At 40.4% G+C, this 27,725-nt stretch overlaps 1 protein-coding gene across 5 annotated transcripts in view; it reads left to right on the forward strand.

Annotated features, from left to right (window-relative positions):
* Nucleotides 1-27,724, forward strand: part of PRKCZ (protein kinase C zeta) — a 185,783-nt gene extending 158,059 nt beyond the window's left edge. For all 5 annotated transcript variants that reach the window (XM_075604845.1, XM_075604843.1, XM_075604846.1 and 2 more), the window contains 6 exons: nucleotides 826-913; nucleotides 1,433-1,552; nucleotides 2,783-2,862; nucleotides 3,238-3,327; nucleotides 24,385-24,500; nucleotides 25,634-27,724. In XM_075604845.1, the coding sequence (XP_075460960.1) occupies nucleotides 826-913; nucleotides 1,433-1,552; nucleotides 2,783-2,862; nucleotides 3,238-3,327; nucleotides 24,385-24,500; nucleotides 25,634-25,721 (582 nt within the window). In that variant the 3' untranslated portion in view covers nucleotides 25,722-27,724. The remainder of the gene's footprint in view (nucleotides 1-825; nucleotides 914-1,432; nucleotides 1,553-2,782; nucleotides 2,863-3,237; nucleotides 3,328-24,384; nucleotides 24,501-25,633) is intronic.
* Nucleotide 27,725: the final 1 nt, after the last annotated feature.

Consider the following 27,725-nt stretch of genomic DNA (forward strand, 5'->3'; position numbering starts at 1 on the left):
TCATGAGACACATTGCTGAAATTAAATGTAAGAAGCGGATAGGAATACCGCCTGTATAAAAGTCTGCTTCGCCATTGGCAAAATTAGATTTCATAGCTCTAATTACAGTAAATATCAATCCGAAAAGATCCTTTACCATTCCTTTATCTACACGCTATATAAGTCAGAGGTGTGTAAAGTTTTGACCCTGCGACCCCCTACCTGCTCTGCCCCACTGCTCGGGTCCCCCTTACCTGGTATTCAGCATCAAATGACGCTGCAGGGACATGTGACGTCGCCATGTCACTGCGCCGTCGTTTGGGTCATGTGACCCCTGATATAAGTTACAGTATGGTGAGTAAACAAATGACAGAAACCCTTCACCGCACAGTGTACAGCAAATACAAATATCACTTCTAAGCACATTCACACATCTCAGACAGGTCTGCAACCCTACTTTTCCCCAATATCTCTTAGCATACAGTTCTTCCACAGCAGCTGGGATTCTGGGTAATGACATGCAAATGAGCATACAGTGTCACCGTTTGCTTCTTATCCATGTTAACATGGATAAGCTTGTGGCTGCTGTATTACACAGCTTTTCAGAACAGCCAGGGTTAAAGAAGTGCAAAGCCATTAAACCTTGTGTTCACAAGTGATAGTTTTATTTGCTGTAAACCATTCCTTTATGAAACTTTGCTGAAGCCGGTCTACAGTATCGTCACTTCTTTCATTCTTAGTTGAGTTACCGCAGAAAGCTGGCTGTGCTTTATTATTATGCTGTAGTTTATTTAGATATATAACAGAAAATATCCCTGAAATAGTGTGATGCTATATCTCTTCCAGGAGGGTCTGGGACCTGGTGATACGACAAGCACTTTCTGTGGAACTCCAAATTACATTGCTCCTGAGATACTGCGGGGAGAGGAGTATGGTATGTAATACCAAGAAGCCAGGAAGTTACGAGGTGACATAGGAATAATCTTTAACGCAGTTTGGTGTTTAGTCCCTTTCTATATGGCTGACTGGACTCGCCACTCAATTGACTTCTGGAGGTACTGAGCATCTGTTCATGCTCTACCAGTGATATGTCCTTTAAACCCCACTCATGCCTCATATTGGTCAGGCAGGACTGCTCATTATTTAAAACTTGATGGTTTACAGCATTGGTTCCCACCTCCAGTCCTCTCACGACCCAATAGGTCATGTTTTAAGAATATCCCTGTTTCTGCACAGAGGCTTCCATCAAATGGCAGCCACTGATTGAGCCACCTGTGCTCAGGCAGCGGTATCCTTAAAATCTGACTTGTTTGGGGTGCACGGGGACTGGAGTGGGGAACCACTGGTTGTGGAGTGGGGAACCACTGGTTTACAGTATGCTAATGTTGTGCCTGTATATCTGAATAACGCTTAACATTTAGATGTAATACAAGGAGCACATTTTATATGACAGGGTTCAGTGTGGACTGGTGGGCTCTTGGTGTCCTGATGTTTGAGATGATGGCAGGAAGATCTCCATTTGATATCATCACTGACAATCCAGACATGAACACTGAAGATTACCTCTTCCAAGGTTTGTGGTGACCAATTTAAGCTTATTTATAGATATGGATCAACATCAATTTAAAGCATGTTTCCCTAATTTGAGTGTGATCACGGTCCCTCATAAACTGGTGGGTACAGATTTGTCTTTTCTTTACTCGCCTTGCTCACATGCTTCAAGTTATCCACGTTTTATATGGAATGTTAAAACTGGCTGCCATTGTGCTGTTTCTAAAACGCAACTCGGCTCTATGAATGGAATCAATGCAGCCTTCATGAGGCTGCTAACAAAACCGTATGAGGCTGCTAACAAAACCAGCATGCACAGCATTGTGTATGTTCTGATATTTATGTTGTGCTTTCATACACAATTCTGAAAAAGCCGTTAACAGGCGATACGCTCTTCCAAGGCAGAGTTCCTTAATTTCAACTTTTTATTTTATTTTTAAAGTGGGACTGCTGCTGAGAAATCAAGAACTTAATTTGAATCCATTTCTACCCATTTAAGATATGTCAAGTAGTGAGCTAGTTTTCATATTTTCTAATGTGTAAAATCAATGTTCTATTACACAAGTAAAGAACTGAAGGTAGTGGGTGGTAGATTACAGGTTTAGTTGCTTAAAACAGCAATGCCATCTATACAATGATTACTATTTATTTTTTTACATATGTCGAAGTGTGTGTGTGTGGGGCGGGCAGGTCCTCCTTTCTTTGAATTGCGTTCTTTTCAGCTTAAAGGACTCCCCCTCCCAGAGATACTTACCTGTGTAGATACCAGGTTTCCACTCGCTCCCAAGCAAAAAATATGCCTCAAAATCGCACAGAATTTGCAGAGCAATAGGGATGTCATCAGTTGTGGTTTCCTATTGGATGTTAATGGTGGCCATTGTGTTTTCTTATTGGAGCATGAGAACCTCTGCTCCGAAGAACCCACTGCTTTCAATTATGTTAAAAACATTAATTTTTTTAATTGGGGGGGGGGGAGGATTTTGGCTGGATTGTTGCTTTTTACAGCTTCTCCACTACAAGTGTCTGTAACCCACAGCTTTGGCACATATTATAGATCACCAGTGATCAAAGGGATTTAACCAATACCTTTACCTTTTTAAGTTGTGAAATTTGAATTGTGGGCATTACAAATCATTGCTACAATCCAAAACAAGCCAGTAAGGATCAACATACCCTAGGGAACACGAAGTACTATTGATGGGGGGGAATCAAATGTGAAGTCTAAAAATATTTTGTTTTCAAATGTAACTAGTTATTCTTGAGAAGCCAATTCGGATTCCAAGATTCCTCTCTGTGAAGGCTTCCCATGTCTTGAAAGGATTTTTAAACAAGGTAAGTTGTACAGTAGCATTATTCCTAGTGCATTATCTTGTTAGAATAAATGGAGGTAATTATTGCATGGAAACAGATCCACTTATCAATTTTTTAGCAGGATGATGATACACTTTCAATAGTATATTAGGTTTTCCTATATGTAGTTCTGTACAAACAAGCATTTGAGATCTTCTATTGGTGTATGTTTCGTTATTTTAATATTTCATTAAGTATATATTTTGAAGGCTTTCAATTTCTTTAAGTTGTGTTTTTATTAGAGACCTCTAGCATAACAAAAAAAAGACTCTGAGTAAGGCATGTGAACAACTGGTTGATTTGTTTTTAATTCAGTAGTAAAACAAAAATACAGAGCCTTTCTGAATTTCTTCGTAGGATCCCAAAGACAGACTTGGATGCCAGCTGCAAACCGGATTTTCTGATATTAAGTCACACACCTTTTTTCGCAGCATAGACTGGGACATGGTAAGAACAAAAAAAAAGATCTATTGCATAATGGTTGAGCTAGAAGATGATATGCCATAGAGCACTCCTATATATCAAATATACTTTTGGATTCTTCTACCAGTGCACCAGTTTCACTAATGAAGTCCTGCCACTTGTAAGAATATATGAAAAAATGAGATGGCACTGCTGATTTGCTTCAAAAAGTGTATTAAAGATCACACTGAACACCAAGGTTCTGGCTATCCTGTACACGGTATTCTTGAGAGAGGCTGTAGGATAGCCAAAACATTGATGTTTGGTGTGATTTGTATTACACTTTTTGAAGCAAATCCGCAGTGCCCTCTCCTTTTTAAAGTGAAACTTCTTTGCTGGCATCTAAAGAGTTTTGATGGGAAAAATCTCTGTGCTGGTATCGAAAAACGTAACGGAAGTGACAGGGTCCACGGGAGTCGAAGCATGCGCAGAAGGGAACACACACACCACTAGAGGAATTCCAAGTGTGTATAAATATAGACGTGCAAATAAAAAAATTAGAAATGTACCATTTATTATAAAAAAAGCAGAAGTGGAAAACATGCAAGGCGTGTAAACATATAACACATGAATTGTATATAGATTAAAATAGTAGAGTAACTGTAATGATTATAAAAAAAAGAGGGGGGGTGTGCCGAGCATGTGTGTTCTAAGTCAAACTTCTTTGCATTTTGTCACTAAACTTGTGTTTGGATTTGTATAATTTACATTGAATGAAAGTCTTTTGAGAGTAACAACATTTACATACTATAAAATCCAAAATATATGTATCTTACTTTAGTTATCATAAGTCAATTATATCATGTATTCCAAGTGATAGTATGGAAATTTCAACACAAAAATAAATAAAATAAATTATACTCAATCTTTAATTGAATTAAAAACATCACCATCGCAGATACCATTTCTGTGACAAAACAAAGAAATTTCACTCACTATGCACGTGCTCAGCACACAACTTTATTTTCTTATTCTACAGTACAAACCAATCATATTCTTGTTTGGAATACAATTTGTGGAAGCCATTTGACACACTTACTCTATACTTCTCTTCTCTAATAAAATAGTCACTATTAAACAGCTTGAGACTAATAATGTTAGCCTACAAATTAAGATTTGCGTTAAAGGGACAGAACAGATAAATCATGTCAGGTATAATGCAGTGACCGCAATAGTGAAGTTCCAATTCTGTAAAGGTTGGTGTGATCATATTACACAACATTAAAGTCAAAACATGACCATATCGTACCTTGACCAACACAGTGAAAACAAAGTTAAATAAAATTAAACACCTAGGGTTAGGCAATATACCGTTACATAATAATACTGCGATAATAAAATCTGACGGTATGCCACTAAGGGAGATTATTTATTATTACAGTATTACCAGAGTGTGGGTCAGAAGAGCAGCTTTAAAGCAGCCGCACTTGTAGAGTCTCTCACAGAGCAGCCAGATTCGGACACACTGCACTTCTCACTGCAGGGAGGGAGGTGTGCCTGGCAGCTTTGTGAGAGACAATGTACATCAACGTATGTCCTCACTAACTCTCTTAACCCCTTTCTCCCCTTCAGGAATCTTAAACCGTCCACCACCCTCACCCCTGAGACTTAACCGCCCTTGCTCACCCTATCCCTGTGACTCTTAAAGCACCCCCACCCACTTATCCACCTCCCCCCTCCCTTTTTCCTTCCTCTTCCCCATCTTCTTCCCCCCCTCCCTTCCTTCACCCCCCAAAAAAAATATCCCTTAACTCCTCCGCACCTTACCTCTTCTTCCACCCCTTTCAAATTTGATACAAATCCCTCCTGTAACAAAAGGGTTAATCCCTTGATTTACAACCTCTTTCCATGTCTGCTCTTCACATTTTCTCACCTTCAGTGCTTCCATCATTCTCGATCCTCCACCCCTCATTCCATAACTCTCATTCCTCCACCCCTCATTCCATAACTCTCATTCCTCCACCCCTCATTCCATAACTCTCATTCCTCCACCCCTCATTCCATAACTCTCATTCCTCCACCCCTCATTCCATAACTCTCATTCCTCCACCCCTCATTCCATAACTCTCATTCCTCCACCCCTCATTCCATCACTCTCATTCCTCCACCCCTCATTCCATCACTCTCACCCATAGATACACCCCCCATTTAAAAACATATTTTATTTATAACATGTTAAAAATATTTAAGAATTGTAAAACAAACAAAACACGTTATAAATGAAATATATTTTTAAATGAAGGGAGCATCTCTGAGTGATGGGATGAGGTGTCGATGAACGAGGGTGGTTTTAGGCTGATGGGTGCAGTGTAGGTGAGAAAAGTACAGACATATTTTGATAAAACACATTTTATTTAGTTTTACTCGAACATTTTCAGACTTATTTTTTAACAAGTATTTATTACAATATATATATATATTATCGCGATAAATTTATTAATATCGTTATCGTGGGAGGTTTTTTTTGTTATTGCCCAACCCTAGACACACATGGATACATATCTGTGTATCAGGATGTTTCATACTATCAAACTGGCTTTGTGTTTCTTGTGCTTTTCAAGGTGTTACTCTTATTTGGCTATGAATCAATATGCTTATCTGCTTTTCAACCATGCCACAAAGTGTTTTAGGAGCGTGCATTCAGTCTTTACTTTTATTGGGGCCTAATTTTCATGAGCCAGTCCCGAAATATTGGCCTTTATTGTGTTCACCTTGAAGCAACGGTGGGCGGACTAGGAAATTTGGCCGCAGCCGTTTCCAGCTCAAGGAGAATGTTGACTGTCAGGAAGGTTTGTTGGTTAGCTAGGTGTCACTAGTGCCTTCAGAGGTCACATTAATACATGTATAGGCATTATTGATGCCTATAACATGCCTGGGACACCCGACACCTTTAAATGAGCTCCATGCATATTGGTACGCGTAGGGCTAATTTGTGTGGAGAATAGAGATACTGCGCCCTTGCAGCCCCCACGGAGGCAGAACTGTCAGCCTTTGCTCTGCTCTCTCAGATCACACTACATACTGAATTGTGAGGCATGATTTCAAATCGCAGAGCACCCCACCTCTGTGGGAGCTGCAAGCTCGCAGTCTGTCTCACGATATGAGAGCGGTGGAAACCCTGCGTGTGCGTGCGTGCTTGAGAGGGCTCCTGTAATAGGAATGAAGCGTTGATCCTGTGTGAATGAAACTTTTTTCACATTTACTTACATATATATATATATATATATATATATATAGAGAGAGAGAGAGAGAGAGAGAGAGAGAGAGATATGAACACAGAAGAATTGCCTGCTACAGACTACCGTTCAATGCAGAATACCTAAATTAGTAAATAGACTATGATATAAAAGCCACTAATGGTGCTTGGAACAAAAATATATGGAAACAGGTAGAACAAAAGTTTTCCAATAATAGCACTCAAGTATACTCCACTATAAACATACACATTTTATTAAGAACGTCACATAAATGAACATATAAGTTAAAACAGTCCCTGGCGACACCTTATACACAATATAAGTAGGGAGAGACCCAATTACAAATAGTAACATGCATGAGCGAATTACATATGATCAGTATAGCCCCACATAGATAAACTAATTGAAAGAGAGGGTTTGAAATAAACAATCTCCCCAATGAGGCCGGCCGGACTAGTATTCAGATCTTCAAGTGCAAAAGTGGATCACAGATATGAATCATCTGCATCAATAACTATAATATAAAGCACAGTACACACAATCCATATCTACTCAAGGTTATAAAGAACACCTCACTCCCTGTAGTCCCTATCAGAGATACAAGGCAACAATAATCATCACAGATATTACAAGTACATGGAAATGACGGAGGGGGGGGGGGGTGTTAATAATACCGTGTTGATCTCACAAAATCAGGAGACAGCACTCAATCTTGAAGCAGGAAAAGAATATATTGGTAACATGGCACAAATTTTACTCAGAGTGATAAGAATCACCAGTGATCCCAAAGATGTCGAGCAGGCTTTATTAACTATGGCGAAATATTTAAAGAAAGAGGCTATGACATCCAAGAAATCAATATAGCACTGAATAAAGCAAGCGTACTGAACAGGCACACACTACTCAAACCCCCCCAGAAACCCCAGAGATATGACCGTTTTGATATCATCACTACGTTCAATACGGCATCAGACTTCATTACAGTAAGCAGAGTATTTTAATACACTATCACATTTTAGCCAACGACAAAGCCATTGGTCGAAACTTCACTACTCCACCACGTTTCTGCTACCATAGAGGCCGTAATATGGGGGATTATCTAAATATGTTACTAAACCAACGTGGCTTCAGAGACCAGCGGTAGTCCACAAGTGCCACGACTGTATAAACTGTCAGTACCTGATCCTGGGCAAGACATTTTCACACCCTCACAATGGTAACCAGATCAGAATCAAAAATTACTTGAATTGGGAATCACTATTTGTTGTATATTTTATTCGTTGCCCATGCGGACTGTATTATGTTGGCAAGACATCTTGTATGCTTAAGGTACGTCTATGTTTACATCACTCTTCAATACGGAAGGCTTTGACAGATACAGAAGGCAGAGAGGATTTAAAACCTCAGGATTTAAACCATCAGCCAGACACTTCAAAGAGAACAATATGGCTTAGCAACTATACAATGCATGCCTATCCTACAGGCCCATACAGAGGGTGGGGGGGATCGGAATAAGCTTCTACTGCAACTTGAAGCCAAGATGATTTACAACTTGAACACCGTCAGTCCCAGAAGCCTCAATGAGGATTTCAAATTGAGCTGTTTTCTTTGATCATAACCTGTGACTGGACGGATCATCACATTGAAGACTGAGATACTTCATCGTACGCACATCACTTGACGAGCATCATGGAATCGTCAGACCAGGCATTGTCTATGCGGACGTGCTGCAGCCTGGCTTACCGGACAACTGATCATCATCCACATACTTTGAGTCTTACGATCAGTGGATTTCTGAATGATGTCAACCACAGATGAATACTTACCAGTGATCACAGGTTACTACTCACAGACCAGCCAGGCTCATTACAGAAAGAGTCAATATCGTGCGGAGTGGATACCATGAGGATTTATCAGTCCCAATATATCTACATGATAATCTTAAGGAGGACAAGTCCATCAGTTGGAGCACCATATCAGCCAATACTTCTTGAATACAGACCACTGATTAAAGTATTCTGCCACTTGGAGTAGAGAGGATGAAGGGATGGGGGTTGAGAGGATGAAGGGATGGGGGTTGAGAGGATGAAGGGAGGGGGCTGAGAAAATGAAGGGAGGGGCCTGAGGATGAAGGGTGGGGGAGGTGAGAGGATGAAGGGAGCAGGGTGAGAGTGGAGGAGGGGCAGGGGTGAGAGGAGGAGGGGGGTGAGTGGATAAGGGGTGAGATATGAGGAGGGGTGCAACAATCTTGGAATATGTGGGAGGAGCATTAAGATCAGTATTGCTTGCCATGTACAGTATGACTGCAGGTAAGTTATTTATAAATGATCTGACCATTACGTCATTTGTTCTAAATTTCACTCCAAGCATGCACCAATTTGCACTATTTCATATTCTATTTCCTAAAAAAAATCCTCGGAAGGGCGCTCCCTCCCAAGACTCCTCCCCATGAAACAGAATCTAAATTTATAAATTGGTGCAAATTGGTGAATACTTGGAGTGTAATTTAGAAAAAATGGCAGATAATTTAGATCATTTATAAATAACATGGCTTGGGCCAAGTTAGGTTCCGGTGCCCCGGGTTCCGTTCAGGTTCTCTGTGTTCGGGAGGTAAGGTGAGAGAGAATTTGTGAATCCCACCACTGCCTATAACTTTCTCCCCGTAATGCCACCTGCATCAATGTGTTCACATGATTCTCCCAACGGTGACTGCCACTTTTGCTAGTGTAATTTCTACTTTGTAGGAGTAGACAGACATCTGAGACATTCACACGGATACCCTGTCACGTTTGATATTCATTTCATGCAGCTGACCTCGCTTGTGAGAAATCTATATTTCATATCCTTTTGGAGTGCATTATATTTTAAATATCTTATATTTTGTAAATCTGTGAGGAAATGAATAGTGAACATTTGGTGATCTCTGGCTAAGGAAGGTCCATAACGTCTAACGATTCCCTTTTGAAGAGGGGACGTGACAGAGCAGCCCTATCTGTATACCATTGCCCGTCACTATTCTCTAAACATCTCCTTGTTTTATTGGCCCATTAATGTTGGCCAAATTTGACTCTGATCACCTGAAAAACAGACATAAATTACATAGTTACATAGTAGATGAGGTTGAAAAAACACGCATGTCCATCAAGTTCAACCTACACAAATATAGGATAAAGTATCTATTGTCTAAATTTAGCATTTACAATATATTGATCCAGAGGAAGGCAAAAGTATTGTAAAATTCCTATTAACCCATTGCTGTAGTGTTAACACAGCTGCCCAGCTGTGGGTGGTAACGTGACCTTGTTGATGCACAAATACTTGAATGTTCAGCGTAGCGGCTGGAACCTAGATCACTGTACACTGAAGTGGCTCCATGAGTCCGTGTTAAGATGGTCGTCTGCTTAACGTTTTCTGTCGCTCCCATTACACACTCGCAGTTTATCGTTTTCCATCTGTCAGCTGAGTCTATGTATATGAACATGCAAAGAAGCAGTTTTCCCTCTGGAAGCGAACCACGTTTATTTCAGCACCCTGGGACCCCCTGGTTTCTTGAAAAAAGGAGAGTAGATAGGGAAATGAATCCCAGGAATGGTACTAACTAAAACCCTGGTCAGTAAACTGTTGGTAAACCCGCAGAGACTGTAATAAACCCTTTTTAAAGAAATGATGATGTGGATCTGTGAGGTGAGTAACTATGCCTCTATATGGAAGGGATAGGAGCATACAGCGAGTATAACCAAGATTCAGAGGAGAATATAGACATGGGGAGGGAAGTTCAAACTAACAGCCCCACACAGAGGCAGCGTCACTGGTGAGCTCTGACACCGACTCACCTCACACAACTGGTCCGGTTAATATAACTCTGTGCTCGCCCTAACTGAGGTACTGGCAGGTGATGGCAACTGAAGCCGAATAACAGTTCGTAGATGTACTCACAGGTAATACAAGAATCTTGGTTGGTACATGCAGACAGGCTTCTACCTTGGCAAACAGCAGGTACAGCGACGGATTTGAAAATCTGCCACCCCTGGGCACTTAGCTGTGGCTGCTTCCCTCCTTTACCTTCTGATTCGCAGCATCAAATGACCAACATGGTGTCGCCTTGCCATGGTAATGCAACGGCATTTGACTCTGCTCTGCCATGGCAATGAGACATTGTGTGGTGTCACGTTGGTGATGTCTGCGCCGTCATTTGACGCTGTGATTCGAAAGGAGAATGAAGGCTGCAGCAACGAGGCGGCCACTACATGCAAGTGCATTCCCATTAGGCCCGATTGACCAGAGAGTGTGGCAATTGTATATGTGGGTGGACATTTTTGCCGCCCTAGGCCCGGCCCTAATGGGAAATCCGCCACTGAGCAGGTAACAAAGAAGAAGAAAGGATAGCACTGTAAAAATGGGGGGACTGGAGGCATGCAGCTCAAAAATAATTATTTAATGAGCATCAAGCCAACAAACAAGGTAAAAACAAATCATGTGACGCGTTTCCCGCTATAGCTGGCATTTTATCAAAGCATAACTACACAAGGCATACTGCGTCCTTTTATAGGACTAACTCTACTGGAAGGGCCGAAATCCTGTTCCCCAACAAAGTCTTACCGCCGAAACGGGTAAACAAATGATGGAAAATGGGTGGAAAAAATATGGTGGTCTCTTAGAGAGCTAAACATCACTAACACGGATACATATGGCCAAACTCTGAAAACAGGGTTCTTCCATAAAGGAACCGCCCCGAACCGAGAGCCTGATAAACATAGCTCATTAAATAGATCTTTAAATGAGAATCTCAATGAATAAATAGAGATACTATAGTGGTAAACCTCAATGAGACAGGATATATGGAAAGAAGCCTAAGAAACGTCAACTAAGCATATGAAAAGCCCTCTACCAGGCATCTAGGGACAGAAGTAAAAATATACTCAAATAGCTAATGAAAATAATGGAGAAATAAAACATTCTCCCAACTATAAATACACCCATAATGATAACCACTAATCTATATATAGGAGGATAGGGGCATATTGTGTCCAAAATCAAGATGGATAAATGAGCCCTAAATAATAATTTAAAAAAAGGATACTAGAGAAACCCCCACTAGAAGCATATATTTACCAAAAAAGATCTGTGTCAAAAAGCAGTGTCTGTGTTGAGCAGCCCTCAGGTAGTTTACATAATGTGATCCTTCCATACAATAACAAATTTGACCACAATTGATAGTAATTCATAAGGCAACAATTGTAACCACAACATGCAGCAACTCTTGGATTGATGGATCATTGGACAATATAGTTACATATGTAATCATTCCTTACAGTAACAGATTTAACCACAGGTATGTAGTAACAATTCATACGGCAAAAAATGTAACCACGACATGCAACAACTGGATTGACGGATTATTAGACATCTCACAGGATAAATTTACAAACATTTTTTAATTCCCACTCAATGTTACTACCAGAGGGGGACCGTGTATCTAGTGTATGTTTCCAGAATATTTCAAGTCTTTTAAGGGACCTTAGTCTGTCCCCTCCCCTTACTGGAGTGGGGACTTGTTCAATCCCTGAGAACATTAAATTATGCATACCGCCCTTGGGGCAGTTCGTGAAATGTCTGGATACAGGAAGTGTTAAATCCTCCTTAATAGAGTGAACATGCTCCATAACCCTTGTTTTGATGGATTTAATGGTTTGTCCTGCATAACCCATGCCAACAACCACATGTAAGGAGGTAAACCACGTGGCTGGAGTTAGTTTATAAATGTATTAATCTTGTGCTGTACTTTTATTGCCGTGACATATCACCACCTTGATGGGATTGGCATAGCAACATACAGCACAATATCCACATTTGAAGAATCCACAAGGGATACCTCTCAATTGTGCATCACTCGACCTTGAACGAAATAGACTGGGGGATAGGTAATTAGCTAAATTGGCTAATATATATCCATGTTAAAGTCATGTTTAGCTCTTTGCCAATCATCACATTAAGATTAGGATATTATACATTTAGTTTAGTATCTGTAGATTTATAACAGATTTGTTCAATTACTATTCTGCCGCTGCACCTCCAATATCTGAATTCAGTATTTTAAAGGTATGTAAGGTTATATGCGTTATTTGTTATGTGTTTATTTTATTATATTCCAGTTGTTTTGTTTGGTTTCTAGATGTGTGTATTTTCACAATTTATGTAGGATTCCCCCATCGGAGAGACCGCCATCTTTCTTCCACCCGTTTTCTGTCATTTGTCTTCCTGTTTTGGCAGTAGCACTTTGTTGGGGGAACAGGATTGCGGCCCTTCCGGTGGAGTTACTCCTATTAAAGGACGCTCGCTGTGCTCCTTATGTAGTTACTCTTTGCTAAAGCGCCAGCTACGGCAGGAAACGCATCAGAGAATTTGTTTTTACCTTGTTTGTCGGCTTGGTCATATCAGTGTAAGGACGGTTAATAACCTTGTGAACTATACAAGGAAGATGACAAAGTATGGGGGAAAAAAAGGTAATATCAGCTCAGCGCCTGCTTTTTACATTAGTTGCACCAATATCATTATCTGCTTCTAACATGGCCTGTGCTGATGTTAGGAAAATTAAACTGTGAATATAGAAACTCTTTAATCATGTCAACATCATCGTTATTGTGGAATTCACATCCACATATGTGATGCATATATATTTTTACTATGTATTAAAATAAAGTCTTCATACATATAAGCATAAGAAAAAAAGGCATGGTGGATTTGGGTACTGAGCTTACATGGGCTGTGCGCGTATGTTAATTTCAGTTGGTAGTGCATATAAACATGCCTACATCATCTGATGGGAACATTATCTAATAAGAAAAGTGCTTCTCAAAGTGTCATTCCAAAAATATTCAGAAGGTGGCAGCCCTGGCCTGCTTCTAAACCAGCAGCACTTGGATTATCAAGGGTTTGCCATACAAGTCATGTCTCGCCTCTGTTTGGGACACACTATACATGTCATGTCTCGCCTACTGAGACACTCTGCGTGTGCTCATTTGCATGTCATTACCCAGGATCCCTGGCTGCAGTAGAAGCACTGTGTGTTTTGTGAATATGGGGTAAGGCAGGTTTGGGGACCCATCTGAGACATGAATGAGCTTAATCATTACTCTATTGAGACACTGAGGACATGGGGAAAGTGCCACTCTTTCCTGATTTCAATGAATCCTTTATTTTTTGTATAACACTGTGTAGACAATCCATGCTCTGCTTAAGAAAAAGTATAAAATAATTTTACTGCATCCTTTTGATGCTAGAAGGGCTTGGCCCCATTTGCAGATAAATAGTTAACCTACAAATCTGACCTAAAGCTGGTTTAACTGATGTTGAACATGGACATAGAATTCTGGTGGAATACCAGCAAGAAGTTACAGGGACCATAATCTAATCCATGGGTGTGCAAACCTTTGGTGCTGCTCCCCTCTGCCTGCTCTCCCCCAGGGCTCGCACCCCCACATACCTTTGTGACGGTTTCAAACTACGGTGTGGGGTTATGTGACGTCACGTTGCCATGGCGACGCATCGCCCGAAGCCGGCTGAATCATTGTAAGTGAGTTACAGAGGCCTCGCGCGGTACCCCCGCATTTAATTTAAATGCTTTTGGGGAAGAGCGCAGATCCTCGGTAACCGCCGCGTCCCTCCCCCAAAAAAAATCTTGTGCCCCCCATTTTGCGCACCCCTGATCTAACCTGTCTCATTTTGACCTATCTGGCATGATTGTGTTTTAGGCATGATGTGGTAGTAATGCAATGACACCTAGTGGCCACTTACAGGATAATCTTTTGTAAATATGCAGAACTAGAACTTGTGAAACAGCAGGCATAAGGATCAGGGCCGGCTGCGATGTTTGCGGGGCTCGGTGCAGTGACATGCGCGTGGCCTCTGCTCCTACCTTCTCTGGCGGCATCTCCCACCTGTATGCTCCTGTCACTATGGCTCTGCGACGTCAAATGGTGTTGCGATGCCATGACAACGGGGTGCCATGTGGCGTCGCGTTGTCATGGCAACATGACACCATTTGTCGTCGCAGAGCCATAATAATGGGGGGGAGATGCCGGGAGAAGGTAAGAGAGTTACAGAGGCCCTGCGCTCTCCCCACGGCAATGACGTGGCCTCTAACCGTGGGGCTCGATGCAGTGGTACAGACTGCACCGCCATCAAGCTGGCCCTGCATTAGATTAAAGGGATCCATGCAAGTGGATAAGTGCTCATTTGCATGTCATTACCCAGAATCCCTGGCTGCGGTGGGAGCACTCTATGCTGTGTAATTAGGGGGTAAGGCAGGTTTGGGAACCTATCTGAGATATGTGAACGTGCTCATAAGTGTTCTTTATCAGTATTCAACTATAAACAAACATGGTTGCTGCTACCTATCAACGTATATCTCTTGCTATTATTCCTACGTAGTAAAACATACGATATGCGATCTGGTTTTAAATAGTTAATCAGACAAGTGTAAGTGTTTCGGTTTTTTAAGTCTTAAATGTTTTCATATTAGCCAATTGCTTCAGAGAGTTGTTCCAGTGTTTACCTAAACTCCCATGAGATTACTGTACATACGTGAGCTATTGTATCTTACATGAATGTTATTAACCCCCACTGCGTCCTCAGTTTGTGTAAAGAAATTATGATTTCCTCAGTAGCTGAACAGATTAAAAGAAAAGATCAGAATTACACAGAACATTTTGGAAACCATATAGGCTATATTCATTTTTCACAGGAAGCCAGTAAGTTGTTTATTTCTCCCCCCTCCCCCCTTACTACTTGGTACCTCCTTTTTAGACAGACATTGAACTTACTAGTAAATTTGCTATTGCATTTTTTGAGGCCTTGTTTTAAAAGGTTGCCTTTGCAATATTTTCCTCCTTCACACCAAAACATGTCCTCATTTAACATCTCCAATTTAGTTATTGTTCCGTTGTGGTGATGTTACAGTTATTAAGCGAGAGAGAGGTGTTTTTATTTTATTTTTGGAAAACTGCCATAAAAAGCTTTGTGAATGCTTTGATAATCTTTAAAAAAAAAAAAAAAAAAAAACCTTATACACCATTCTCTGGGGTGGAAACTATATGCAGAATTTTAATAGCCATGGAAGAAACTAGATTTTCTTTCATACCCTTAATGGATCAACGGGAGCGTTTTTGAGCTATGTAGTAGTTTGTTGTTGAGATTTTAACACACATTTTAAGAAGACAAGTAAAGTCTTGAAAGCTTGTGCACTCCTTTATATCTATCATGTACTTCAATAAGAGGCAACGCATCCTAAAGCGGGTTGATGAGGAGGAAGTGGTTATAATATTGTAAGAATGCGTAACAGTAAGTTGGAAAGAATGCACTTATCCTTAACCTGATTGTGATTCATTTAATAAATAAGGATATCTTATGAACCTGTTCTTCCATCTGTTCATCCTCATTTCGTGTTTAGAAAATGAAAGTTCCAGTAGAGTTAATCTACAAGGATCTAGTGCATGGGTAGGCAAATCCAGTCCTCAAGACCCCCCAACTGGTCAGGTTTTCAGGATATCCCTGCTTCAGCAGAGATGGCTCAATCAGTGGTCTGAAGACTGCACCACCTGTGCTGAAGCAGGGATATCCTTAAAACCGGACCTGTTGGTGGCCCATGAGGACTGATCTAGTATTCTGATTGCAGTTGTTGCTGGGATGCCACATTTGTGTATATGGACAGTTGTGCTTCCAGGTTGTATCCCACACAATGCAGAGCCTTCCTGAAGTGCAGGGATTAAGGCAGGAGGATGTGAAACTTTTAAACCTTTTTTATTTATTTATTTTTTACTTCTGAACTTCTGACCCCTGCTATGTATTATTTGAGTGCATTGTATGTCTTTTGGGCAGCCAGTGGGTTAATTCCAATATTAGCTATGTCCCTGGTGTAAAAGGCTTCTCTTTCCTGTAAACCGACAAGTGCTGGGATTACTGCTAGGAAACAGCCATCTCATTGCACTTGTATTTATTTTGCTGATACTCATTTGTAAGGAGTGTGGATGCCCAGTTAGGCTGAGATCATTTCCACTGCAGAGCCTGGATGCTGATTTTTATCCTCTGGGAAATAAAAGGCAGATATGTTGTCTGACTGCAGTTAACAAGTGACTTTAAGACTAGGCATTAGAGAGATTTCTGTTTTGCTTGGTGACTTCTGTATGACAAACCAAACCTGCTCGCTTTAGAGACTTCCCCTGTGATCTAACAGAATAAGAAGCCGCTCATGGTTTTATTTTGATTCATAAGAGGCATATTCAAATCTCTTAAAATATTGGTTTAGAGGCAAAGCTCTGAAATGTAACCATCTTTTCAATCTACTAAAATCCTGTTTATGTTTACAACATGCTCCCCTGTTAGTGACAAGAATGGTTAGGGTGTAACAATGGTCAGCATTGAACAGCCAAAGATGTACTGTAGGTCTTGAAAAACAATTTCCAAGTGCACCATCTTCACAAACAATGGATTGCTATTTAACTGTTAATTTGTGTGTGTGTGTGTGTGTGTGTGTGTGTGTGTGTGTGTGTGTGTGTGTGTGTGTGTGTGTGTGTGTGTGTGTGTGTGTGTGTGTGTGTGTCAACAACCTTGGTCAATCCACTGCTTGATGAAGGCCTCACCAATGATCTTCCATGTACTGCGGATTTCATCCTCCCATCTTACTTTTGATTGTCATCTAGCTCTTTTACTCTCTTGTACAAAGATGGCACTCAACTGGATTCCAACGATGGAATTTTTAATTTCTTTTTAATTTCTTTACTCCTGTAGTGATATCACAGACTTTTGTTTAGTTTCAAAACCAATCATTCTCTTTCTTCTCTTTCCTGTCTCTTTGCGTGGTCTGAAGCTTCTGAATTATTTTCGCATTGAAGGTCCACATTTCACATCCATACGTGAGCATGGGCAGTATACACAGGCCGAAAAACTTTCTTATATACATATATATATATATATATATATATATATATATATATATATATATATATATATATATATATATATAATAGGAGCTTGAGATAAAAGGTGGCATTGTGTGCTCATTTGCATGTCATTTCCCAGAATCCCTTGCTGCAGTGGAAGTGCTGTGTGCTGGGTGATAAGGCTAAAAGACATTGTTGCAGACCTGTCTAAGACATGCAAATGAACATACAGTAATATTTACAGTTGCTTTATGCTTTACTGTGGAGGGTTTTTGTCACTTTTTTTACCCACCATAACCTTAATAAGTGTGGTGAATACCTACTCTTAATCTCAAACCAGCAGAGCCAGCAACCAACCTCACACTGATGATACCCATCAAGGTTGAAACATGTCTGGGAGTGAGTTTACTGGCTTTGCATCTTACCCCAGCCTTTGCTTAAAAGCTGTGTTTAAAGCAGCATGCATTGGCTTAAGGGCTGCTCTGTAATAGGAGCTTGAGATAAAAGGTGGCACTGTGTGCTCATTTGCATGTCATTTCCCAGAATCCCTTGCTGCAGTGGAAGTGCTGTGTGCTGGGTGATAAGGCTAAAAGACATTGTTGCAGACCTGTCTAAGACATGCAAATGAACATACAGTAATATTTACAGTTGCTATATGCTTTACTGTGTAGGGTTTTTGTCACTTTTTTTTACCCACCATAACCTTAATACACACACCACACACCACACACACACGTTTATTTACGTCTGTGTGTGGGTGTGAAAAGACAAAACAAGGTACATTATGATCTTATCTTTAAGGCCATATCTCTGCTTAACAAGCCCTAAACTTTTTTGGAAAAAGTGAAAAAAAATATTATTTGCAAGTTGTAAGGTGTTTTATTTTCTGCCACCTATGGAAAAGCTGCATATTTAATGTGATTTTATTTCTCTATATTGTTATTTTTGTAGACTAAATCAGAGCACAGGGTCAGAAGTAAACACGAAGACCATAAAGTATGAGCAATGTTTGCTGTCTGAAGGACTTTTCACAATCCATGTATTGCAGAGCCTCCGGGAGGGAAGGTGTTAAAATGTCTTTCTGTATTCCTCGCTGTGCTTGCTGGTGATATGGATGAGTAACATTGTTTTATTATTTTGCCCTTGTTTTCCAGAACATAGTGTTTTCTTTCAATTTAAGGCATTTACAGCAGAGATGAAGAGGAAGTGGTTGGTGTTGGTTAGAAGTGAATCTATGATTTGCGCAATTTCCTAATACACAAACATACTGTGCTTGCGACATATAGGTGTGTGTGTGTTTGTGTGTGTGTGTATTTCTCAAATGGTACAATAGGCACAACCACATCAGTGTAATGAAGTATACTTGTGTGCGCACATACTATATCATAGGTAAATAGATAAATAAGTACTGTATACATAAACCTAAGTCCAGGTGACTTAGAAGAAGCAATACAGCACAATGACACAAGTTGAAGCAAACGTGTATTAGCAATCAGGAACAACCAATGCTTCGCTTCAGCTAGGGGACCATCATCATGAATCATAACACACCCACACCCTATATCACGTGTGTGTGTGTGTGTGTGTGTGTGTGTGTGTTGTATATATATATATATATATATATATATATATATATATATATAATGTATGTATGTGTATATATATATATATATATATATATATATATATATATATATATATATATATATATGTATACAGTGTTTATGATCCATTTCCCTGTTTGCATAAGGAACATGGTTAAGAGGCTTCATATTACTGTATATGCAGTTCACAACCATAAATAATGCAATTTAATATCCTGCTTCTATTACAAAATCACCATTGTGGAACTATGGCACTGACTAGCTATTAAGTGGTAGTGGCAGTGATGCCAGTGTGTACGGGTGTCCCGGTGCTTTTGGAGCGCTTCAGCTACCGGCAATAGCAGGTCTCCCAGCATCCTCGTGTGCTTCCGAACTTCCGGGTTCCTCACATGGCCTCAGCCTTACACTGCTGGGGAGGTGTGCTAAAACTGGCTATAGAAATAAATGGACGCTTTAAAACTCCTTAAAAAAGGGCATTAAGAGCTGAATAAAAACAAGCACCAACATTTTTTACTACTGATTTCTTTAAAAAAAAAAAAAAAAAATACATAACATTTAACATATTTTGCTGCTTGAAGAGACAGCATAAAATGAAGTTCGTGCCCTGGACAGTTTACAATCTAAACACCGTTGTGCAAGACACATACAATGTGAATATTTATATGCATCAAGAACCAAATATTTTTATATGTATGTCATGTAAATTTGTAGACAGGCATGCTATTGTTATGAACTGGGCTGGTTTAATCCGCTTCTGTGCATACTGTACAGGTGACTTATTTTTCATTACCAATAGGCATCAAATCTTTAAAGGTACAACCCCTGATAGTGGAATAAAAGTAACCTTTTGTAAAGAATTGACCATTCTTGTTGGCTTTCTGAAACAAATATAAATGTCACATTGGATGTAGCATTGGTCTTTTCTGTCTTTTGTTGTATACAGTTGGCCATGCTCAATAGCACTCCTTTTGGTGTATATATGGGATTTTGTGTGTTTATTAACCTTCATTTTCAGCTATTATCAATTGTTTGGAGGAGAGTGGCCCCTCCCCCCAGGGTTTAAGCTCGCCCCTTCCCACTTTCTAAGTTAGAAGGTCTTTTTCTTGTTCCTGTGTTTGGACAGACCCAATGTGTTCATTCTCCCTCCAAATAGAGGTAAATGCAAATTTTATTAAGTAGTGTTAGGACCTGCTCACTGGTCATGGCTTGATGTGGCTTGCAGGCTGATAACGCTTTGGCCAAAGGGTTTAACTAAATGACCCTTTTTTAAGACAATATATAAGTATTTCACTGTGTATTTTTGTCACATTGGATTTAGCATTGGACTTGTCTGTCTTTTGTTGTATCTATTTAAAGTAGCAGTCCGGTCTATTTTTACTATTGAATTTCTTTACAGAATTTGAACCTGGGCATTATCTCCAGGTCCAAAGCCCAACTACACTATTTTCAGCTCTTGGAGGCCCCTGGTTCTTAAGATACTTTGTTTTAGTTAGTGTTCTTGTCGTAAATTCAAAGATGGGGGCCAGTGATGTTCGAAAGAAAGACGCAACCTCATTAACCTTATGTGACTTCGTTGGCCCTGTGGGATTTTGTGGCCATTTTTGTTTTCTGAATGGGAGCTAAAACTCTGGCAACTAAAACTCTAAATATCTCGGAGCCAGGGGGTCCTCAGAGCTAAAAAGAGTGCAGTTCAGCTTTGAAGGACCCCCATTCAATTTAAGACAATTGGGGGTTGGGAGGGTGGGACGAGGAGGGGGGAACGAGCAGGTGTGATTGATGCTTTATGACATGTTAAACAACTCAATCTAAAAACATGTTATGTTTGTTATGAGGTTCTTCCTAGAGACCTGACTGGTAACTTTTCTAGGAGTCTGCTGGAGAGTCTTAACCAAGGTCAAGATGACCTAGTGATATCTAAGAGAGAGTGTTAGTATATATGGGTTAAGTTCCCCAGAACGGCGACGTTCTATAGCTTGCCCAAAATTCATAACAATCTGTTATCTCCCCCTGGATGTCCCATTGTATCTGGAATAGGACGTTTGGGAGAAAAGGCAAGTGTGTACATTGATAAAAGGCTGAGGCCGTTTGTCTTGTCACTCCTGTCCTACCTGAGAAACACTAAGGATGTTATAATGACATTGGAGGGGGTTATCTTAACACCTAACACTTTCTTGGCCAGCTTAGATGTTGAGTTGCTTCATACAAGCATACAGCATGAAGTGGACATTTAAGCAGTAACCCACTTCTTGAAAGTATGGGCAACACAATATACCAAACACAACGAGTTTGTCTGCAGTCTTTTGAGATTTGTCCTCACACACAAAATCAAAAGAAGTTATGAAAAATTCTACCACCAACTCCAGGAAACAACAATTGGGACCTCATGCGCCCAAACATATGATATGCTAACATCTACCTGGCTTGGTGGTAGGAAATCAAAGTGTTTAATCCCGAGATGAGTCGATATATGCAATACAAATTATGGATTTGCTATATCGATGTGTTCATCCTATGGAACGAACAATACAACTGTTCCATGAATTTGTGAGATCAATGAACAACAATCACAATCTCAGAATCACCTCGGAGATTAAAATGGAGATCAGTTTCCTCAATTAAAAAAATTAGGAAAGATGCTGATGGTCTCATACACACGCTGAAGTATAGAAAGGCGACAGCTACGATAAGCCTGAAGGTCAAAGGCATCCCAGTAGGACAATTCCTAAGAATAAGAAGGAGGAATTGTACAATAATCGGGTAAGTTCCCAGCACTCATAAACGTAATAAAGAAAAATGGGGAATATGCGTAATCAATTGAATTGTGTAGACGTATCAATAAAATCAAAAAATCAAAAAGGACACTGGCAATGTTAAGCAATTACTGCACTCAAAAGCTAATATGTAACCCACTAAGTATAAGGTAACATGAGGGGAGTGAGAGACCCAGGGAAAGAGAAGTGTAGATGCATGGAAAACCTAGGTGGGTGTGTGTGTGTGGGGGGGGGGGGGGAGGAGGAACAGGGTAATGAGGGGGGGGGGGGCAATGTTTCGGGGCATGAACCCATTCCTCAGGCCCGTTACCGGTGGTCACAATGAGCAGAGGTACTACCCTTTTAACCCTGTGTAACAAACAAACTCCCTATAATCAATAGATGCAATTCTATGGGTAGGAATCCTGGTAGGGCAAAGCACATGAAAGCCTATTCGGGCAGTAATTATATCTCTAGTGCTAGTGTTTGCAATCTGAAGGATCCGAAAGGCAGATACTGACCTGGCAATTCAACTCCGGTTAGGGCACCAGGACACAGTACATGTGCTTCACATAGATAAATATGGCTACTCTGTGGACATATCACCAGTGTGCTATAGAAATAACTAGCTACTTTTATTCAGGTATTGATCTGGGAATACAACTCTGTTCTGAGCACAAGGACACAATACATCTATATCACAGAGATATACTTTGCTACTTTGTGTATATAGTATCATTATTGTGCCATGGAACAATTAGCTACTTACATTCAGCTTTGCTATGCACCTTGATGTTGCAATAATATAAGGTTGGACGGTTGTAACTTTTACCGCAGTATATTGTACACCCAGCTAAGCCGATCTGAAGACACGGTTGCTATTGTGCTTTCACACTATATGTTGCTGTTGATGGAAGCAACACACACCACCAGAACCCATAATCCATCAGTTGATGACTCTCCTCTTGCATATAGTTTTTTTTTGTCACCATTTGTGAGTGACTCGTGCTGTTTTGATTTGTCTTGCACAGTTCATAAGTATTTATTTTGGTATAATCCCTACATGCAACTGATTTATTTGTAGAAACCACCAACACTGGGTAGCCCCCTCCATATTAGGTGGGACGTGACCATAAGACCACTGATATAAACAACTCAGAGAAATACACACAGGTGGCTAGTAACAACAAACCAAGTTTGGCATACTACTTAGAGACCACACAGGCCTACCAGCATATTGCATTTTGCACCCCTCTGTTTTTATCATGTTTTTAGATTGTGTTGTTTGATATGTCATCAAATTGTATTATTTTTCTTCTATAAGGAGACTTCTTTCGAGTGCATTACATGGGATTCTGTTCTTCCAAAGTATATGTTCTGATTGTCCCTTACATGCACCCCTCTCTTCTACAATATTAGAGACATTGAGTGGAGCAGGGCATTTTGTTTGATCAACGTGATTGATGCTTTGATTGAAGAATCCACTAGCCCATTCAATCTGCCTTCCCCCCTGTCATCCGTTCTCTGCTCGTGGTGGGTGGCAATTTCGTAGATGCAATGTAATAATAATCCAGGAAGAACATCTTCGTGTTGGTTCCCTGTTGATCCATCTTAATTATGGGGCCCAGTCAATGCAAGATTTGGGCACAATCAGGAACTCCTGTGACATTCAGAATCAACTAGTTTTTATCATGTTAAAGTGCATGGGGAGTATTATACCAATACAATGTAATGAAAGTGAATGAGTGTTTCCCCCTTTTACTGCTCGAATGACCTGCAGAATATTTTACATTGTAATCACCAGGACAATGAGGGGGTTATTTTAATGTTGAACTGCACGTGCCTTTATTAGCAAAACAGTGTGCTAATATGTGGCTGCTTGTTCACTGGTTTTGTTATGTAGTTCCATCTTTTGGACTACAATTTGGAAAACGCCTTTTTGAAGGAGCTTCTAAACCCAACCCTACTTGAGCATGGAGAAAATAAGAGAGAATATGATGGGATATCAAAACACGGAAGACAAATGCACAAAAACATCTTTAGTTTGACCATGGAGAATTGCAAGAAACATTTTCGGCTTCTTATGCATTATTAAAGTCTTATAACAATAATACAGGTCTCTTACTTTTTCTGCTGGGACAGGAGCATTTAGATATTTGGCTTTTTGGTACATCCATTACATGCTTCCTGATAGTTTGAATACCAGTGTTGTTCCCGGTATAGTATGAGGAATAGAAAGCCAATTGACCAGCTTTCTAATGCATGCTTGACAGAGTGTTTGTAATTACATTCTTGAGATCTTAAAAGCTTTGGGTATGCTGCATAAAAAAAAATCACACCTGGAGTTGTCTGCATCCAACATTCCTTCTGGGTTAGCAGATTGTGATGAGTTCCTGGAATGCACTACCCACCCCCATGTGCATTGAGGAAAGGGATATACTACAATCGCAAACATATGCCATTGATACGGTGGTCCAATGTCAGTACTTTTCTATGGTTCAAAGTTTGCACAGGTCTTTCTTTCCCGCTCATGTTCTCTCTTAATTATTCCTAGCTGGAGAAGAAGCAGGTGCTCCCTCCATTCAAGCCTCAGATCACAGATGACTTTGGTCTGGAAAACTTTGACACACAGTTTACTAGCGAACCTGTACAGCTTACGCCAGATGATGAGTAAGTACTATCACACTTACATTTCCTTTTCGTACTCTTCTTTTAAAATATTTCATAAGATTTTCCTGCAGGTGACACAGACCTTTACAACTCGCGGGCATAACAACAAAGTCAGTGCTTTTTTAAAAGTTTATATCAGCGGGGAATTTAAAAAAGGCCATGCAATTATATCATGGAGATTGACCAGCGTGACCTATTAAGGCGCTTATTAAAGCTCTGCCATATTCACACTTGTGATTTGAAGTATTAATGTCCTAGACCAGGGGTCTTTTGCAACCTTTCAAGGAAGAAGAGCCATTTTATAAAAAATGTCTTTGTCCAAAATACTACACACACACACACACACACACACACACACACACACACACACACACACACACACACACACACACACACACACACACACACACACACACACACACACACACACACACACACACACACACACACACACACACACACACACACACACGATCATAAAATAATTAAAAATAAAGGATAGATTCACTAAAGAAAGCTCAAGAACGTTGTTTTTAAAGTAAGACATGCCATAAGGTTGAACCTTTTAATATGTGAAACACACACACCCTTACTTACATTGGGCCTGCCTCTCCTGCACTGTCCTGAGTTGCTGCTCTCTCCAGCTGCTGCCTCTCTCCCTCACTGTCCTGCTGGTGGCTGCGGGAGGGAGGCAGGTGGAGAACGGCGCTGGTCGGGCCTCTTGTTGCTGCCGGGCATCTCCCCAGCTCCTGGTCTGCCTCCTGCACTGTCCCACGCCGGGCCTCTATGTGACGTCAGTGCACCGCCTTCAGAGCGGCCCGGCCGAGATGTCCGACCAGCGCAGGCTGCACCCCCAACCCCCCCCTCCTACAGCCAAGAGCAGCTCAGTGAGAGAGGCAGCAGCTGCGGAGCGGCAACCTGCGGACGGAGGAGAGCCGCATGTAAGTGCGGAAAGAGCCGCAGGTTGCCGACCCCTGTCCTAGACTCAATGAAAATGTGTATGCATAGGATGAACTTTGCGTTTAACAGTTGGCTATAACGGTATAGTACATTTTCAGCCGTTTTCTTAAATCTGATAAAGCAGAATGAAAAAGATCAGTGCTTACAAATGTGTTCTTTCTCTCCTTTTGCAGAGATGTAATAAAACGAATAGACCAATCGGAATTTGAAGGTTTTGAATACATTAACCCATTGTTACTCTCAACTGAGGAGACAGTATGAAGCACTGGAATATCTCTATGGACAAAAAAATGTGATTTGATCCCGAACTTGTATCCTTAACTACAGTATATGCATGCGAGGCTGGAAAACTGATGCGAGGTTCCGAGTCAAGGCCAGTGCTGCAAGAATCGCTGCTAAAAATCAGACGGGGAGATATTTGTTGTGGATCTCTCTCTGGGCAGTAGCGGCTTTATATGAACGCAGACATATCTGGATGAGTTACAGAAGGGATTCACATTTAGTGCCTGCCTCATGAAGGGTCTTCAGTATATGTTAATTCCATCTGAGAGTGTGCGCACGCGGAGGAACGTTTTTGTTTTTTCAGGCAATCACGTAAGAAGCTCGCTTCTATTAGTGCATTAGATCCATTGGGCTTCGGTCCTCAAAACCAGATGAAAATAAGAAGCAGGTCAAAGAACTGGGAATATTTGACTCATAACTCTGTCCTCTCTATGGCACTTGTGATCTGACATACGTAATTGGGTGTTAAGGGGAGCTGTGTTTTATTTGTTACTTAAAAATTAATATTGATTATAGAAAGGAATAGTTGGAATTCTGGAGAAAAAAAAATTATATATAAAATAGTCTTGAGAGAATTAATTGCACCGAAACGATTCCAGGAACGAAGACCTTTTTGTAATGCGTGGTGGGAAAAAACACAGTATAAAAAAAAAATATGACCGCAATATTGCACTTCATTAAAACAATTTGGGGAACAAATTGGTGTAGTTAAACCTCCAAGGCAATAAGAAACCAAAATAAGAATAGTTATGGGAGAAAAACTAATTTGCACATTGAATGGCTTTCTGGAAATAAAAAAATGTAATGTGCCTAATACTTAGCTTGTAGCGTGTGATATTTTGCTAACTTTATCCGCTATTATGTAGTATTCAGTGAAAACAAACATATAACCTCTCATCCTTTAGCGTTATAAGGTGGTGGTGGGGGGGGGGTTACATTTTTACTTTAACAAACACAGACCTAACACATTTTTCCCCCGGTAAAGCACACTTCTTTCTAGATGTGTTGGCTGTTAAGCTTTGTTATTTGTTTTGTATCTGCTGATAATTGCATACTAGACGTTTAATTTAGAATGCAGGAAAAGCCACAGGCCATGTGATGAAGGTTGTTTTTTGTGCCTGTACTGTACCTCCCCGTTGCTGTAATCCGACAGTGAGGTTATGTGAATACAGGATCACCTGAGCCACTTTACTGTGAAATGTCTTCATGTACAGGCAGGTCAAATTGCCATATGAGACCTCATGCTTCATAAGAATTAGCTTGCTAAGCGTCATTTTGTTTTGCAAGTCGTGGCAAGTAACTTCTTCAGCTCTATTTGTTTATTTTTTTGCCTTGTGTCCGATTGAAGCCTTTCGAGGGGCGTTAGTGCAAAATCTCCATAAATTATCCTATATTGCCTTTATATTCCCATAATTTAGGAGCACACACGTTAACCAGGTCCAGAGACGCACATGTTGGTTTAAAGCAGTGATGGTTTTTGTTGGAGGGGAAAGTGTTGGCAACCCAACAAATAAATATTATAAACTACAGCTAGTAATCCATTGTTAACCCTTTCAGCAACACAATGTGTCAAACAAAAAGGCAATAGAGATCCTCCCAGTCGCTATTTCATGGTTCCTAATAATCACCATATGCAATGTCTTGATGAGCACTAAAAAAAATAAGAAAATAAAATAGCTGGAACTCAATAACACAGAGGTTCACCCCAAAATAGCCACCGTTTTGGGTCAAATAGAGCTAGATCTTTGATATCTTTCTTCCTTTGCTCTTTTCCCTAGAATTAGTGTCGATCATCGGTTTTCATGGTTCTAAAGTTTTGGAGATACAGGTTACAGCTCTCTGATGTACAGAGAGGCAAAAACGCCCTGCGATCACACTGCTGTTCCATTTATCATCATGTTCTACTCACCGGAATGAGGGTTTCCATTTTTAAACATAAAACAAAGCATCGGAAGTAGAAATAACTAAGTATATTCAAAATGC

Source organism: Ascaphus truei, chromosome 6 (assembly GCF_040206685.1).
Source record: "Ascaphus truei isolate aAscTru1 chromosome 6, aAscTru1.hap1, whole genome shotgun sequence".
NCBI classification, from domain to species: domain Eukaryota; kingdom Metazoa; phylum Chordata; class Amphibia; order Anura; family Ascaphidae; genus Ascaphus; species Ascaphus truei.